Genomic DNA, 17,628 nt, shown 5'->3' with positions numbered 1-17,628 from the left:
ACCCTACCCCTAAACCTAACCCTCACAGAAAACTTTCTGCATTTTTACATTTTCAAAAAACATAATTTAGTATGATTTATAAGCTGTTGTCCTCATGGGGACCGACAAAATGTCCCCACAAGGTCAAACATTTCGGGTTTTACTATCCTTATGGGGACATTTGGTCCCCACAAAGTGATAAATACACGCGCGGCACACACACACACACACACACACACACACACACACACACACACAGCTGAGGTAGCAGGAAAACCTCCTGAGTTTTTCCAAAGAAAACTTCAAGCCTTTCAAGGTTAGAAAAAAAGCTGTCTGAGAATGTGTCAAATTAAATGTAAAGGCCACTGAAGCTTCATATCACGTTGCGCTGTGTATTTACAAAGAGGGTAAAGCACATAACATCGGAGAGACATTGATTATGCCGGCAGCCAAAGAAGTGTTTCTTGATATTAGGAGAGGCAGCTGCTTCTAAGCTTGATTCTATTCCACTCTCTATCAACACAGTGGGTCTGCACATCTCTGACATGGCACAGGATGTGAAAGAACGAGTGTTAGACAGAAAGTTATTGGAATTTAATTAAAACAATTTTTTTTTTGCTAGGAACTAGCATTGTTTTTTTTAGCATTTTTTTCTGCACCATTGTAAAAGTGATATAATATGAAAAAGTTCTACACTCAATGTCATAATCCAGTTACTAACTTTTCTTGCTAAACAATAAATTATAAAAAAAAATCATTAAATAATGTCAAACAATTGTCTGACAATTTGTTCAGATGTGTTTGTGTGAGTGTTTGGGAGGGGTGGGGATGCCATCATGTCGTTGTGTCACAAGGGAGGCCCACTGTCTTTTACTTCAAAAACCCCTGCTATAGTCCCCCATACCTTTGATCCTTGTGAGGTCTTGCTTTTCTTAGGGTCAGAAAAGGCCGAGAGTGGGATGGTTGGAAGCATAGGGTAATCTGGGCTGGGTCTCGGGACCACCTCTGCCCCTTCTGGGACCACCATGACCTGATATACAGGCAGAATGAGGGATTATAGCATAACATCCAGTGGAATTATAGAGCCATCCCTTCCTAAAGATAAAAACTGTCATCTAAAATTAATCAAAAATATTTCCCATGGTGCACCACTCACCCCTCCAGCCTTGACCAGTTTGCGACGGAAATCACGGGTGGGGTTATTGAAGGTGAGTTTCTCACAGCGCAAGTGATTGACAGGTGGGTTGCCTTCCAGGTTGAGGAAGAGGTCATAATTGAAGAACACCTTCTTTGGCTCTTCCTGTATAAATGCAGTCATTCAGTGTGATTCCATCATACCAGTTTACAGCTCAAAACAAGCATCAAATCATTAAAGAAAAATAAATGAGCGAGAACTGAGATTGTAATCTGACAGATAACAACATTTCACAGTCCAAAAATAAAGAATTATGGCACAAATTCATTCAATATTCAAAGGTAACTCCAGAAATGATCTATAATAAATTAGGAATAGTTCAAAAATGAAAATGCTCTCATTTACTCACTCTCATGCCATCCCAGATGTGTATTACTTTCTTTTTTCAGCAGAATACAAACAAAGATTTTTAGAAGAATATCGAAGCTCTGTAGGTCCTTTCAATGCAAGTGAAGGGTTGCCAAAAGTTGAAGATCCAAAAAGCACATAAAAGCATTATAAATATAATCCATACAACTCTAGTTGTTAAATCCATATCTTCAAAAGTGATCTAATTGTTGTGGGTGAGAACAGACCAAAATGTAACTCCTTTTTCACTGTACATCTTGCCATTGTAGTCTCTAGGCAACATCATGATTTCAAGCACAATTACACTTCCTAGAGCTTGATGCATGCACAGAGCACTAAATGTATATAGGAAGTGTAATCCAACTTGAAATCATGAACGCCAAAGAACTACTGATTTAAAGATTTATAGTAAAAAAGGAGTTATATTTTGGTCTGTTCTCATCCAAAATCAATTGGATTGCTTCAAAAGACATGGATTAAACCACTGGAGTCGTATGGATTACTTTTAGACTGCCTTTATGTGCTTTTTGGAACTTAAAAGTTTTGGTCACCATTCACTTGCATTGTATGGACCTACAGAGCTGAGATACTTCTAAAAATCTTCTTTTGTGTTCTGCAGAAGGAAGTAATACATATCTGGGATGTCATAAGTGTGAGTAAATTATGAGATCAAATTATTTTTGGGTGAAATATCCCTTTAAAAATGTGAACACAAAACAAACACTCCCTTGCTCTATTTTTATCTTTTCCCCTCAGCATGTAGAAATCATAATGTTCGGGATGTTTTTCCAAATCAGATCATGCTTATGTTTATATATCACAGGCTTGTGAGTCAGCAGGTGGGCTAGAAAACATTAGTGTAGCTTGTATTGTATTATACCACCCAGTGTAAATCTCATCATAAGGCAAATCATTCTGTGTGCATTTACTGCACTAAAGTGCCTGCTTAATCTCTACAAGGGGACATTTACAAATTACAATTTGGAAATAGAAACCATAAGCTTAGCTGGTATTTGCATTACTCAGACAGAGAGGAATCTGTATGTTAATGAAAATGTGTAAAAACAAAAATAACTACAGAATAGAAGACAACAGCAAGATTTGACATGACCATTACAGGGAGAGATTCAAAGATCTCACCTTGTTTTTGAAGTAGACCTCTATGGGCATTAGAAATCCAGCATAACCTGACTCCTCAACCTTGTATGGGGGCTCCTTACACACTGTGATTAAATGAAAGAATTAATTATTTCAGTGTGAACTGCAACATCAAAGTAGAATAGGCCATAGGACAATGCTTTTATATTACTAGATATTTATGTATTCAATACATATCAACATGCATTTCATTTGTAGTAAAATATAGTTGATATAATGTTAAAATGTTTATCACTAAATAAATACAAAAAATGATATTTAATCATTTATATAGCAGCAATCATACAGCATAATCATTTCAATGCAGCAAAAAAGAAATAAAAAGATTATATACAGTATAGGCAATATTTTCTTACATTTATTTTTAAGCATGTACAATGCTAGGTGGTGATTTGTGTTAACACGTGAATATAAAATGCAAACTCTTCATGAAAGACCAGACCTGTTAGACAATGACCAAAACATGTGACACCTGGAATGAAGTTTTGATGTGTTTGTTTGACCTAAATATTTAGAATGAGAAATACTGATCCACATGACGTGTTATATTTCCTGTGAATCTCACACAAAGTGTTTATGCAATGGATCATTAATAAAGTTGTGAAATGTACCCCTCTTGGGTTTAGGAAAGCTCTCGTGCAGCCGGAAGACAACTTTATCCACAAAGTGTTGAATGTCACTGTTCTCGGGGCCCCGCACAAACACCATCCAGTCATGAGTGAAGCCTTCCGATGTCACCTTTTTCCTCAGCTGGGCCCTGTGACCCAGCTCAAGCTTTACCTGAACTGTGCACTGCAAACACAGAAAAAGGGATAAACAAGGCTTAATAAACTGTCAAATCAGCCCAGTAAAAGTTCTGTACTGCACTTTCAAAGCTTCTAAATGAAGTCACATTCACAGTTAAAAGTTTTGTACAGTTACACAAACATTGCAATTCTGTCATCATTTACTCATGTCATTGTAAACCTGAATTTTCACACTGCATTTTTTACATATATATATATATATATATATATTTTAGGGCTGTCTATTTATCGCACTGTCCCCGGACCATAATAAGGAAGATACCTGGAAAATGCAAGCTTGTAGTACCACCTGTTTACTCCAGAGGGCAGTAAGTGAAATTTCAGCTGTATGTGCAACACGTAGTTTATACAGTGAAGAAAACACTTCAGTAGGCAGAACATGCCTTACGTTCTTGCGTTCAAAACACTTGGAGCGCAAATCCGAACTAAGGGATCTCAAGATGTGTTTAAAGATATAGTTTAATACTCAATTTAACTTGAAACAGTGACCTAATCATTTTATGATGCAACGCACCAGAGACGCTACACAAGCATGTCTGAAGAAGGTGTAAATTGACGGGCTTTTAAGTCCTCATAATAAATCTCCAACTGATTGAAAAATTCACTTGTGAAAACTGTATGCCAATGATTGGCTTATGTTCAATATGTAAGGTGGGGTGCCAATGTGTTTGCATTCAAAGGCAAATAGCAAATGCTTCCTGAGGCACCACACCCCACTGAGCGAAGACTGAAAAAAAAAAAAATCACACCTCACTGTCGCCCTTCCACATCTGTCCCATTCTCTCCCCTCTCCCCTCTCCTCCTCCTCATCCATTCCCTTTAAGCCCAGAATCACCCCAAACTCACCTAAGATCTGTATGTACCATATCTGATGTATACAAATAATGTAACTTTTGTAACATGCTTGGTATCATTTAAAATGTCTCGGTGCCTCTGGTATAGTGTTTTGTCCCCAGCTTTATAAAACTTAATGACAACAAAGTTATAAGGTCTATGCCAAATACTGAATAATTCTGGAGGCCTATCCCCCTCCTTGAAGGTTTAACACCAGGAAGCCAAGAACCCTTTCACCCCCAAATTCTCATTGAACAAAGGATAATACCATTTGGTACACAATGTGTATTCTGTCTGGATATTTAAGGAAGGCTGGCCCAGAGCTCAAGGTTCTCTATAGTCAGATGATCCCACACTTCAATGTGTGTAACTGTAATAATAGGAATCTATTAATTCCTATGAATCTGTAATTCAGATTTCCCATGCTTTGCAATTACATGTACTTTTCTCAACTGCCAGGTATGTTCTTTGACTTGTTTCTTTAACTTGTGTTTTAAATCCTACCTGGTAAATAAATTGTTACTTTTTGATTTATTCTGTATTCCTCTGAAATCATTTATATCAATACTGGGTCTTTAAAATAGGAGAAACCGCTCTGGAGGAACCGAGCAGGAGAATCCCATTTTAAGAATCATTTCTATCATAACTGAAGCTTTAATGTAGGAGGAAGCCACTTAAAGACTATCAGTTTGAATCTCATTAGAAACTGATCAAAAGGTAAATGAATAGAAGAGGATTCAGAGTAATCAATAACTTAAATGATTAAAATAAAAGAATAATCAGAAAGAATTTAGAGCTTTAATCTAAATCAGAGGTCAACTTAAAATTGGAGTCAGATTAATATAAAATTGGAGTCAGATTAATATAAAATTGAGTCAGATAAATAATGAGGATGAATTTGTAAAGTGCAAATTATTAACAATAATTGCTTTACTTCAGTGCTCAGAAAAGACAGAACAACGCAGAGACCTTCAAGGGGCAAATCTATGTATTTTTAGCAGTAGTGCCTGCCTTTTTACAAGTGGTGACCTGCCTCCGTGATCTCCAACGAGTGAGTGACGTCTTTTCAGCGCAACAACCTGCTTGGGACAGAGGATGAGTTTTGAGCTTCTTCTACTTCTCTGTCTACATCAGCTCTGGTAAGTCTATTCTTTTTGCCTATTAGAAGTTTTGAGGGAAAGCACAGACACATCCCATATAGACACATTTATAGAACGGGTCGGAATACCCACTGTTAGACCGGAGACCGAAAAAATCCGGTGGGGCTAAAGATATTAGTCAAAAACATGGATCAGGGACATGATAGAGGCAGAGCAGATGAGGAGGTAATGGAAGCTCTGGCCATAAAATTCAAAGATCTCCTTTTTCGTTTACGCGAGAAAGGACTAAATTTAAAATGGAGTAATGATGAAATCTTATCATGGTACTCTATGGAGGGTCGGCGACTAGAATCTAAATCTAAATACCGAAAAACCCCCGTCGCTATTGTTTACTTGCTTCGCCGTAACGACATCATGGCGAACAAGGAGCAAATTAATCGCGTTCGGATGAATTAAAAAAGTTGAGGGCTCAAGTCGACACATTTGTGTATAAAAAGCAAAGTTGGGCAAGACGGGTAGATGCGTTGGAAGCACAGATCAATGATCTCCAACAAAAACTTCGATCAGGTCGAAATTATGCATCCGCCTTAGAAGAGTGTTGTGATAACGCAGGCTTCCCAATATCAGCTATAAAAGCAGCAGCCATAAATTCACCTTTTAATGCAGAAAGAAAACAGGATAGTGACGACGATGATGCGGTAACATTAGCTTACGCAAAACACACAAGAGAGGCTCGTAACCGAGCCCATGGGGATAGTCCCTCTCAGTGGACAAAAGAACGCAGCCCGGTTATGACGCGGAAAAAAGCTAGCGATGCTCCGAAAAAATCTGTTCAAGTCGCAGTCCTTAAGACAATAACAAATGCGGAAGATGACATCACAACTATCAGTCGTCCTTTAACGTGTGAGGAATGCAGCTCACACAAAGAAATAATTGGGTGATTCTCGTGAAATTAGACATATGAGGTGTCATGAAACATTTTGATGATAAAAGTAAATGCTATCAAAATAAGAATAATACAGTTATAAACATATCTTCATGTACTATTTTGCACATGATTTCAAATGACATCATAAATACCAATTTTGTTGTTTTTTCCACATTTAAGGGGAAATTTGTCATTACAGCAACGTGTCCATTTGTGTTCTTTAAGATGGAAATATTTATAATTAAAAAATATAAAAAATAAAAAGCTTCAGTGCATGTTATACTATAAACATTTACAGTAAAGAAACATGTGGTATTTGGTGATCATTGGTAAATGTAGTGACAATAATAAGGAATATATATGTGTCCAAGACCAATTTTCTCATCCTCCGCAACAATTTTCAATCATTGTTTAAGTCCTCAAGGAACTAACATTTTCAAGAAATTTTGTTGGAAGGGACATAATTGACTGTGACACTCAAGATGGCTACCAGGTAAGCAGTTCTTATTTTTTCTCTCCAAATAAAAGTTAAAATTTTTGTTTGTCATAGTACCTACACGACTTTTTAGTTCTCATTACTGAAACATGAGTTTGTGAAGTTTTAAAAAAATGTTGCTGTTTTAATTTTTTGATTACTATATACCCCATTATGGTCTAAATATAAAAAGAGAGGGAAAGTTTAGCTAACCCTCATTTAGCTTCCACAGTTAGCAAGAATGTTTAAGGTCGCTCATCCTCCGCAACACCATTGTCATTCACCGCAACAATTGAAGGCCTGTTGCGGTGGAGATACTCAATGTTTCGGTAATGAGAAACAGACTTATGAAGGAGGGATGAGCACTATAACTCTTGCTCAATTCTTGCCTCACTCATCCGCTAATCTTGGGTACTGATTGGTCGAGTTTTAAAGATATTTTAGAGGGTATTTGCGCGGATGGGTCCTGCATAAAGAGGTGTGCGGTGTGCGATGCTCTGGCAGGGGAGACGGAGCCGGGCCGTCCTCGGCTGCTCTGAATGACGAGGGAAGGGCGAGGTGGCCACCCCTCCTCTCAGGGAATTCCTTAAACATGCTCTTGACCAAGTGAGAGTAATTGATGGTCAACAGCTTCGGCCGGGCATCGCCATTTCATACCCGTATTTTGCCATGATTAAAGATCGGCTATATAGAGTGATGCAGGACGCTCAAACAAAAGAGGAAGTGACCCAATTGTTGATTCCACGGAGCAGCCGGGAAATGATTTTCCAGGCGGCTCACTATAATCCTATGGCCGGTCACCTAAGGGAACAAAAACACTTCTCTGTCTAATAGCCCGTTTCTATTGGCCGGGCAGTGGCGGTGACGTCCGCAGGTGGTGTGCGGCGTGCCGTGAATGTCAGCTGGTAAACCCACCGGCCACCCCAAAAGCGCCATTGCGCCCTCTACCATTGATCGAGGTCCCCTTCGAAAGAATTGGGATGGACCTCGTCGGGCCATTAGAACGGACAGCACGCGAGCATCGCTTCGTGTTAGTCCTAGTGGATTACGCGACGCGATATCCGGAAGCAGTGCCTCTGAGCAACATCTCCACACGTAGTGTTGCAGGGGCACTCTTCAAGATAATCTCCTGGGTGGGGATTCCGAAAGAAATCCTCACTGATCAAGGCACGACTTTTATGTCACGAACACTTCGCAAACTTTACAAGCTCTTGGGCATTAAGTCGATTCGCACTAGCGTTTACCATCCGCAGACTGATGGCCTAGTGGAACGATTTAATAAAACGCTCAAGAACATGATTCAAAAAATTTGTACAGGATGACGCTAGAAATTGGGATAATGGCTGGACCCCCTGTTGTTTGCAGTACGAGATGTCCCACAAGCCTCCACAGGGTTCTCCCCGTTCTGTACGGGCGACGCCCACGCGGGGTCCTCGACGTCATCCGCGAAGCTTGGGAGGAGGGACCTTCTAATAGCAAAAATGAAATTCAGTACGTTCTTGATCTTAGAGCAAAACTCCACACACTGGGGCGACTAACACAGGAGAATTTGCTCCAGGCTCAAGAACGCTAACGCCGGCTGTATGACAGAGGTGCTCGGCTACGGGAATTTACACCAGGAGATAAGGTACTTGTATTGCTCCCAACGTCGAGCTCTAAATTACTCGCCAAGTGGCAAGGACCCTTTGAGGTCACACGATGAGTTGGGGATCTCGATTATGAGGTTAAACGTACCGATAGAGGGGGCGCGCGGCAAATATATCACCTCAACCTCCTGAAATTGTGGAGGGAAGAGGCGGCCTCTGTGACGTTGGCCACTGTAGTTCCGAAGAGGGCAGAGCTCGGACCGGAGGTAAACAAAGCCCACAGTCGCAACACTCCGGTTACTTGTGGAGACCACCTCTCACCGCGTCAACTCACAGAGGTTTCCGATTTACAAAAGGAATTTGCAGATGTGTTTTCCCCTCTTCCGGGCCATACAAACATCATACAGCACCACATCGAGACCGAACCGGGCGTGGTGGTATGGTGCCACCCCTATCGCTTACCCGAACGTAAAAAGAAAATAGTTCGGGAGGAATTAGATGCGATGCTCGCTATGGGCGTAATAGAGGAATCCCACAGCGATTGGTCCAGCCCAGTTGTTCTTGTTCCTAAGAGCGATGGGTCTGTTCGATTCTGTGTGGATTACAGAAAAGTTAAAGCGGTGTCTAAATTTGACGCGTACCCAATGCCCCATGTTGATGAACTGCTCGATCGGTTAGGTAATGCTCGTTTTTATTCGACCTTGGATTTAACGAAGGGTTATTGGCAGATCCCCTTGACACCAATGTCCCGTGAGAAAACCGCCTTCACTACGCCGTTTGGATTACACCAATTCGTGACGCTTCCTTTCGGTTTGTTTGGGGCACCAGCCACGTTTCAGCGTCTTATGGATAGGATCCTCAGACCTCACACCGCGTACGCCGCTATCTAGATGATATCATCATTTATAGCAATGACTGGCAGCGGCACATGCAACATCTGAGGGCCGTCCTGAGATCGCTGCGGCGGGCGGGGCTCACAGCAAATCCTAAGAAATGCGCGATTGGGCATGTGGAGGTACGGTATCTGGGGTTACACTTGGGTCATGGCCAGGTGCGTCCCCAAATTGACAAAACCGCGGCAACTGCAACTTGCCCTAGACCCAAGACCAAAAAGGGGTTGAGGCAGTTCCTGGGGCTGGCTGGCTATTATAGGAGGTTTGTGCCTAATTATTCGGATGTCACCAGCCCGCTGACTGACCTCACTAAAAAGGGGGCTCCAGATCCAGTCCAGTGGTCGGAGCAGTGCCAACAGGCGTTTATGCAGATTAAAGCCGCACTTTGTGGGGGCAGCGTCTTCATGCACCTGACTTCTCTCTCCCTTTTGTATTACAGGCGGATCGCGTCAGACAGAGGGCTGGGGGCGTACTCTGCGAGGTGGTGGAGGGAGGCGCCGGTGCTGTACATTAGCCGTAAGCTCTCCTTAAGGGAGACTAAGTACAGCACCATGGAGAAGGAGTGTTTGGCCATCAAGTGGGCAGTTCTCACCCTCCGTTACTACCTGCTGGGGCGGGCCTTCACCCTCTGCTCGGATCATGCCCCACTGCAGTGGCTCCATCGCATGAAAGATACTAACGCCCGGATCACCCGTTGGTATCTAGCTCTCCAGCCCTTTAAATTCAAGGTGGTCCACAGACCGGGGTTGCAGATGGCTGTCGCCGACTTCCTCTCCAGAAATGGGGAGTGGTAGGCAGGCGGATGGCGCCCGGCCTGAGTCGGGCGGTGGGGGTATGTGGCAGCGGGCGTGGTCAAGCGCCGTCCGGGAGAAAAAAGCGGTAAGGGCGCTTACACCTGAGCTAAATTATGTCTAACACCTGTCTCTAATTTCAGTGAGCACGGGGAGAGCGGCATAAAAAGGCAGCAAGAGGGCCTCCAGGGGGGAGAGATGACAAGCAAGCTCAGTGCGCTGATATTGTGTTGTATTATGTGTGATAGCGGTGTTGTAAGAAACAACGGAAATTAAAAGCTTACCTTGTGGTGAAGACCTGTTTCCTGTCCTCCTTCGTGTGGGAAGCGTTACACACGTTATATGAATAATCACATCAATATATTATTCCAAGGTGGTCCAGTTGCCATGACCACAATCTGGCAACCTACAACCCATTTGCACTGTTGATATCTGCGCAGGTAGTAGACGCGGGATGTTAAATCAAGCATCACTGGTAGATGGGAGGAGAACAATCAGCTGGTGCTCCGGTGAAAAAACAAAATATACATGTACATTTAACAACAGCTGGATGGAAGAATTTAATTTCATATCCCGAAGCCATATCGACAATGCCCACGCCTTTTGTAATGTGTGTCGCACTGATTTTAATACCGGACACGGTGGGAAAAATTACGTTAAATCACAACGGCACAATTTGTATGTATTTAGCCTGCCTCTGCCATCCAGCACCCCCCTTCCCCTCTCCCGGATTTGTGTACCCAAATGTTGACAGATAACAGGCTGCGTGTGTGACATGACACGAGATTAAACAACTCGGGCAACGTGACGTCGGAAAGTACCTCATACTCTGTATCAAGGAAATTTACCAGATTTCTGAACCCTTTGTCCTCAACTATGGAGAACAGCTGGTCATCCAGGGCCATGAATTGCATAATTTTCCTTGTAATTGCTTTGGTCTTTTCGCTGCTCATTCCAAGGAATGATAGGAGAGGCTGCTGACTTGTGGCTGGCTCTGAGCTCTGGCTAGCTTTAGCCGCTTTCACTTTTTAGCTTCTTTTTTAAAATGGGCATTTTCAGCTGGGTGATGGTGTTATAAGTGTCTAATTAGGTTTGTTGTTCCGAAAGTTATTGTGGTGGTTCCCCCACGGTTTACTTTGGCCTTACAATTATTACACATTTCGAACTTTATATATACTTCACTCACTTTAGCTAAACTAAAATCTTTTTACAAGAGCACATGATGCTGTTACATTTAAATGTTTCTCAGGACCACATGATAATATGTTACATTGAAAAAGTTCTCATGAACACATGATTATATGTTATACTAGAATGATAATATTTATACTAATGGTTGTATATTTGTTAGTACTACAGTGTAGGCTACATGATATGATTCTTTATGAGCATAACATTGTAACTTATATACACAACACTTGTTAACACAAGGCATGGTACTGTGATGATTACGATAAATGAGAAAATGAAACTCTGTTCATGAAATAAATATTATTTTAAAAATTGTATGCGTTTTAAATATGTAAAATAGGGTTAGGCATCAAACCCCTTTGTCAACAGTTAATGTGTGAGCTAAATCTCATTTCGAAACATTGATTCTCATTACCGAAATAGCATTTTCATTACCGCAACATGTATCTTTTTTACAAATTAAGTAATAATTAGATAATCATATTTTGTTTTAAAATGTATATACATATTACACAACACTACTTATTTAAGGTCTGCTACATAACAAATGTGTATGTTATCTTTTAATAAAACAATTAAATAAAATAAATTGTAAATCATCACGTATGTTTCGGTAATGAGAGAAAATAAGGAAATTACAAAAAATAATAAATATGAAAAAGTAATCTCTCCAGAGTTTTACATAGCTTTGAGCACGAGCAATAAGAGTCTACTTTAACATTAGCCAAAATACACATTTTTAACCATATATTTAATGTAATGTCATGTTGCGGTAATGGTAATTTTTTTATGGACTTCATCTAAAAATGTAAATAATTATATAGGAAATATTTTTTAAATCTTGTAAAAATAATGGTTATAGTAAGTTCAGACCTTAATCTTATATGTGCAAAAAGAAAATTGGCTTTAAGGGCATTTTAAAAATTCTGATGCTGGACACCTTCTAAATCTGGATTTCGTGAGAATCACCCAATTGGCATGATGCCAAGAAGAGGTCCATTCCAGCCTTACTGGGACACCTTAATGTTACAGGCCAATGTTTACAATCTAGAGATCAGAGACGTATGGCAAATTGCTCTCTTAACTATTCCGAACGAACTCAGACCAAAACTGAATGAGGAAATGAAGTCGGGACGCATTATAAATAGACGCGATCGTGAAACCAACACAGAAGTGTACGAAAGACTAAAACAAACACTGCTAGATCTGAGAGGACCCAGCCATGCAGAATGGAGCAAAATTGTTAACATTAAACAATCAAATAAAGAACCATTCGAAAGTTATGCAGAGCGTTTGTGGGAATAGTACAAAGAATACTCCGGCCTAGAAACCGCAGATAGGGATCATGAAGTTTTACTTCAGTTCCTAAAAAATAATGCAGGGCCCGCTGTTCAACAAGCTCTTTTGAGTGGTGCCGACCCAGCTGAAAACACGTACAGAGCAGTGGTAGACTGGGCATCTAAAATCGAAAATAGACACAATCAGTCTAAATCGCATCATGTTGCAGCAACCCAGTGGGTGACAGAGGGCAAGGGTGCTGAAAAAGCGAAAACATTTAATTACACCCAACATCGATCGCGATTATTGCAGAAGAAAAGGTCATAACATACGGGACTGTTATCAGTTAAAAGCTGAGTCGCGAAAGAAAGGAGCACCCTCCAAAACCGACACTGAAATTCTCAAGCGTTTAGATACCTTGAGTACATAAAACAACACAAGTGCTCCCCGACAAATGGAGGAACAACAACAGGGACAAAAACAACAAAACACCGAATTCCAAGCTGAACTCGAATTATTACTGTCGAAATATAACATACAATAGGGATGCGTGGCCTCCAATGAAATAGGGAGTATTATCAACAGCGGCAACCAGTATCAAATTAAGGGCTAACATTGGAGGCCGGTTAGCCAACATACTTATCAATACCGGCACTGCATGCTCCTACACAAACATTCCTTTACCTCTAACAAATGAAAACATACAAACTAGAGGCATAGGCTGACACACTAATGATCGCAACCAAAAACAACCAGTTCAACTCGACTTAGGCATGATAATGGTAGAAGAGCCTTTTGGTATTTACCAGACAGCAGTGAGGGAACCATGTTGGGAATGGACATCATGAAAAAACATGGCTTTTTGTTCGCTGCCTTGAAAAACAAATCGAACTGCTTGAACAAATAAAGCCATGAAAACATTTTTTTCACGAGACAAGGAAAGCATCATGTCCATTTCCAGAACGGACCCCATACAACTGCTAATGGATAAATATAGCAATGTTTGGGCCAATCACGAACTACGCCCGTGGCCTCATTGATTTTGAAGTATGCATTGAGGGGAGCCACCTCCCCACAAGAGCAATACCACATTAAGCCAGAGGCGGAGGCTGCTGTTCAGTGAGAGAGTCCAACAGCTTGAAAAAAGAGGTGTAGTTCGACAGTGCAGTTCATCTGCCAACTCTCCGGTCTTCCAGTACCAAAATCAAGCGGAAAATGGCAACTTTGTATAGACTATCAGCGTCTGAATCAAGTCCTGCCTAAAGCGACTGCAATAGTGGCAAATCCTTCTACCCTATTATCACAAATTTCAACAAAAGCCTCTTGGTTTACAATCTTAGACATCAAGAATGGCTTCTGGTCTATCAAGGTTAAGCGTGACGACCAGTGGAAATTAGCCTTTACTGTAAATCAAACTTGGTATACTTGGGAAAGGATGCCAAAAGGCCCTCACAACAGCCCTGCAATCTTCCACCCAACCCTACTGGGTGCAGACAGAGTAGCTGACTATGTGGGTGACAACATCATTGCCACACACATAAACAGGAACCCCAACGAACGCGAGCAAAACAACAACACTGCTGATAAATTAGCCAAAATCACAGCCACGAAAGGAGATGAGTGGCAACCAGACATACTACCTGCCCCTGCTGTGAATGCGGCCCAAATCACCCCCATCGACCTGAAACAATATCAGAAAGATTTGTGGTCAGCTTGGGGGGAGATTGCACCGCACTTACAGCAGGATCAGTTAGTCACTGTCGCAGAAGACATAATACTCAGAGATGGGAAATATGTGGTTCCAAAAGTTCTTAAAAACCCATAATCAAACTGTACCATGAATATGCCCATATATCTGCTGTTAAAACACAGCAATTGATACAAACACCATTTTGGTGGTCAGGAATGACTTCTGATGTCGACAGGTGGTGTAGTACATGCATAGTTTGTGAAACAGTGAATCAGGGTAAACCCGAAGCACTAATCTACGCAGGTCAGACCCAGCCAAGGGACCCTGGGAATCCTTACAGTTGGATTTCATTGGTACACTCCCCAGTGCCAAAGGGGGATATCGTTATTGCCTGGTGATCATTGATATATTCTCTAAGTGTTTGGAAGCAATTATCACCAGCAATAACACTGCAAACACTGTGGCAGGGGTGATGGCCAACCAAATCATTCCACTTGGGGTTGCGCCCATCTAAATCGAGTCTGATCAAGGAACCCATTTCACTGGGCAAGTAATGAAAAATGTGTGTGCAAAATTCTAACCCTTACAAACCTGACAGACCACAGAGATCATAGATCATAGATGATCAAACATGTGAATAGCATCCTTAAAAAAATGCTAAACAGAAAACACATCACCAAAAAAGATGAACTGCAGCTTAAGGTGCTACACACTTCAAAACTACTCTAAAATATCACCAAAGATGCTCAGTCTAATTTGATCTCTGAAATTAAATTTGCATTAGACATTACAATGGTATATGTTTTTGTAAAGCAAAATGCTTATTTCCCCTGATGACACAGACCATACAGTATGAGACTAAAAGCTGTCCGTAACAGTTTGGCGTTGACCATCAGAGGAAAATAAAGAAAGTACCACATGTCTAAATGCAAATTAATTAAAGGTTCAACATTAACTGTTTTCTCTGTCTATTTCAGGTGACAATCTCGTGAGGGACAGATGCAAAAAGGTTTCTGATCCCCCTGCTTCAAGACAGGACAACAATTTGGCCACGATGGAGATGGGTGTGGAAATACTCAAAGAGGCCTTTCACACCTCACAGCACTACACAAACAAAAATAGCTATATGGCCTCCGGGTTTAGCCCCGGAACCACAATTTTGCAACACCAAATTGTTCTAGAACAGATTCCACCCATCTCCTAAACAAAGAACACACACTTTTATCACTACACATCATGGAACAAAATAATGACCTAGATTCTGAAAGTACTAATCCACTGAAGATCTGGCCTGCCTCTCACATACACATAGCTCTCACATATAGGACATTACAAACCTGTTTCCATAAAACAGGCACTATTTACAACTTCCCAACAACTTATTTGAAATACTGTAATATGCATGGGACATTTGCATGGCTACAGTCCCACATCGATGATTTAATTACAAATTGCAAACAAACTTGCCACCCAAATTTCTACATTTCTGCCTGCATCAAATTAAATAAAAAATTGTGCAGACACTTCAATCAATCCACAACCCACTTTGAATATAGACATGTATCATCGATTTTGACTTAGCCAGCAAATCAATCACATTGGATAATTTTGAATTAGCACTGTGATTATTATATATATCTATACCTGTGATTCTACACTCATAGAATAATTATTATTACTATATGCAAAATGACGCATACCACTGGAGAAGATACTAGTTATACTGACTCTGTGGTATGTTTCCTGTAATTTATTCAGACCAAATATCCATGGCAATAATGAATATTGGTGATGAATGTACTGGTTGCCTTGGGTTTTTTGTCACCTTTCCTTTAATCCATCCAGACCAAGTATTTCCAAATTCCACTACTGTACACTCTATTGGTGGAATAGTGAATGATCAGATCATCAAATGGGATCACATTATTGGGTATATGACCTTGAAGAGTACTGAGAAACAATATACCAGTCACACTTGCTGTCATGAAACTCACCATTATGTTGTTTGTACATGTAACACCTTATAACCTTTTCTCCTAACGACACTAAACTCAAATGTACAGTCTTTATATGGTCATTTAAGATGCTGTTCAGGTGCTTATGCATTACCAGTGAGAACTCCTTCACCTAATTGAGGTTGGCCCAGAAGACCACCACTGGAGGTGGCAGAGTTCTTCTAAGAGTCAGATCATCATCAAAGGGAAGGTACCACCAGAAGCTCCATGATGGAATGACATGTCCACTGAACAAGCCAAAAAAAGCCTTGATGGATTCGATGAACTGAACACATGTGCTAACCTCAACCAGACACAGAGGGACAAACCCAATTATCCACCTGCTACATGTATCTGGTGGGACTAGGTGTTCTGCAGATGCATACAAAGCGACAAAATGGACTTGGCACCTTGAACGCCTAATAGTGACCACGCAGAAACTATTGAGTTTCCCACTTGGCCAGAGAGCGGACTGTAAGGCGGGGTGCCAATGTGTTTGCATTCAAAGGCAAATAGCAAATGCTTCCTGAGGCACCACACCCCACTGAGCGAAGACTGAAAAATCACACCTCATTGTCGCCCTTCCACATCTGTCCCATTCTCTCCCCTCTCCTCCTCCTCATCCATTCCCTTTAAAGAGCAACATGCAGGTTGGACACCCCTATATAGCATAGTGTATGTTGATGATAAAACAACTAGATTTTCTGAACTGGAGTAATATATATTTAGCCATTAACGATATTTTGAGATAAATTGTGATAAAATAACTTCCGCGTCTATAAAGCACTAACCGAAGTGACGATGGGCTGAGGAGTCTGGTCAAGTTCAAGCTCAGGTTACAATGGATGCGAATGAAGAAACCGAATTCTCCGGTGTGGACCGAACATGCCTATGATGGCCCACAGGCCTATAATTATGAGCAAATTAAGAGTTAAAATAATTAAAAGTAAGACTTACTCTGCTAAGTCCTCGTTTTCGTTGCACAGAATGTCTGCTAACGTTAGCACTTTGTCCTCCAGTCCAGCCCGCGCCAAAATCCGGTGTACACTTTGACGGTGGACTTGATTCCATCGAGTGCACCGAGGGAACAGCATCAGTAATCAGCCTCACGTGGTCCTTACTCCGAAATCCCATCCGAGACTCCAACAAATCTCCAGGTCGATAATTCTCCGAGTGAAATGTGCGCCACAAGCGACCGAGTGTGTGGTAACAGACGCGGCAGTGAAGTCTGCTCTCTTCACCTGCACAAAACGCACTCAAGACCGAAAAGCCTTGTTTTTTCTAGAAGGAAAATGATGGACACGATGTCCTGACAGGCTGGAATTCGTGCAACCAGCACAAACACAATAATTTACCATTATGGCTCCCCTAAACTCGATCTA

The 17,628-nt window shown here is 41.2% G+C and overlaps 1 protein-coding gene across 4 annotated transcripts in view; it reads right to left on the bottom strand.

Moving 5' to 3' along the window:
* The window catches only part of LOC127631340 (protein ENL-like), a 37,046-nt gene that overhangs the window by 11,527 nt on the left and 7,891 nt on the right, over positions 1–17,628 (bottom strand). For all 4 annotated transcript variants that reach the window (XM_052109447.1, XM_052109449.1, XM_052109448.1 and 1 more), the window contains exons 2-5: positions 3,292–3,472; positions 2,663–2,745; positions 1,136–1,279; positions 884–1,009 (exon numbers count right to left, since the gene is read on the bottom strand). In XM_052109447.1, the coding sequence (XP_051965407.1) occupies positions 884–1,009; positions 1,136–1,279; positions 2,663–2,745; positions 3,292–3,472 (534 nt within the window). The remainder of the gene's footprint in view (positions 1–883; positions 1,010–1,135; positions 1,280–2,662; positions 2,746–3,291; positions 3,473–17,628) is intronic.

This window comes from Xyrauchen texanus, chromosome 37 (genome assembly GCF_025860055.1).
Source record: "Xyrauchen texanus isolate HMW12.3.18 chromosome 37, RBS_HiC_50CHRs, whole genome shotgun sequence".
NCBI classification, from domain to species: Eukaryota; Metazoa; Chordata; class Actinopteri; order Cypriniformes; family Catostomidae; genus Xyrauchen; species Xyrauchen texanus.
The sequence above is the reverse complement of the archived record's forward strand: the minus strand, read 5'-3'. Positions and strand labels throughout refer to the sequence as shown.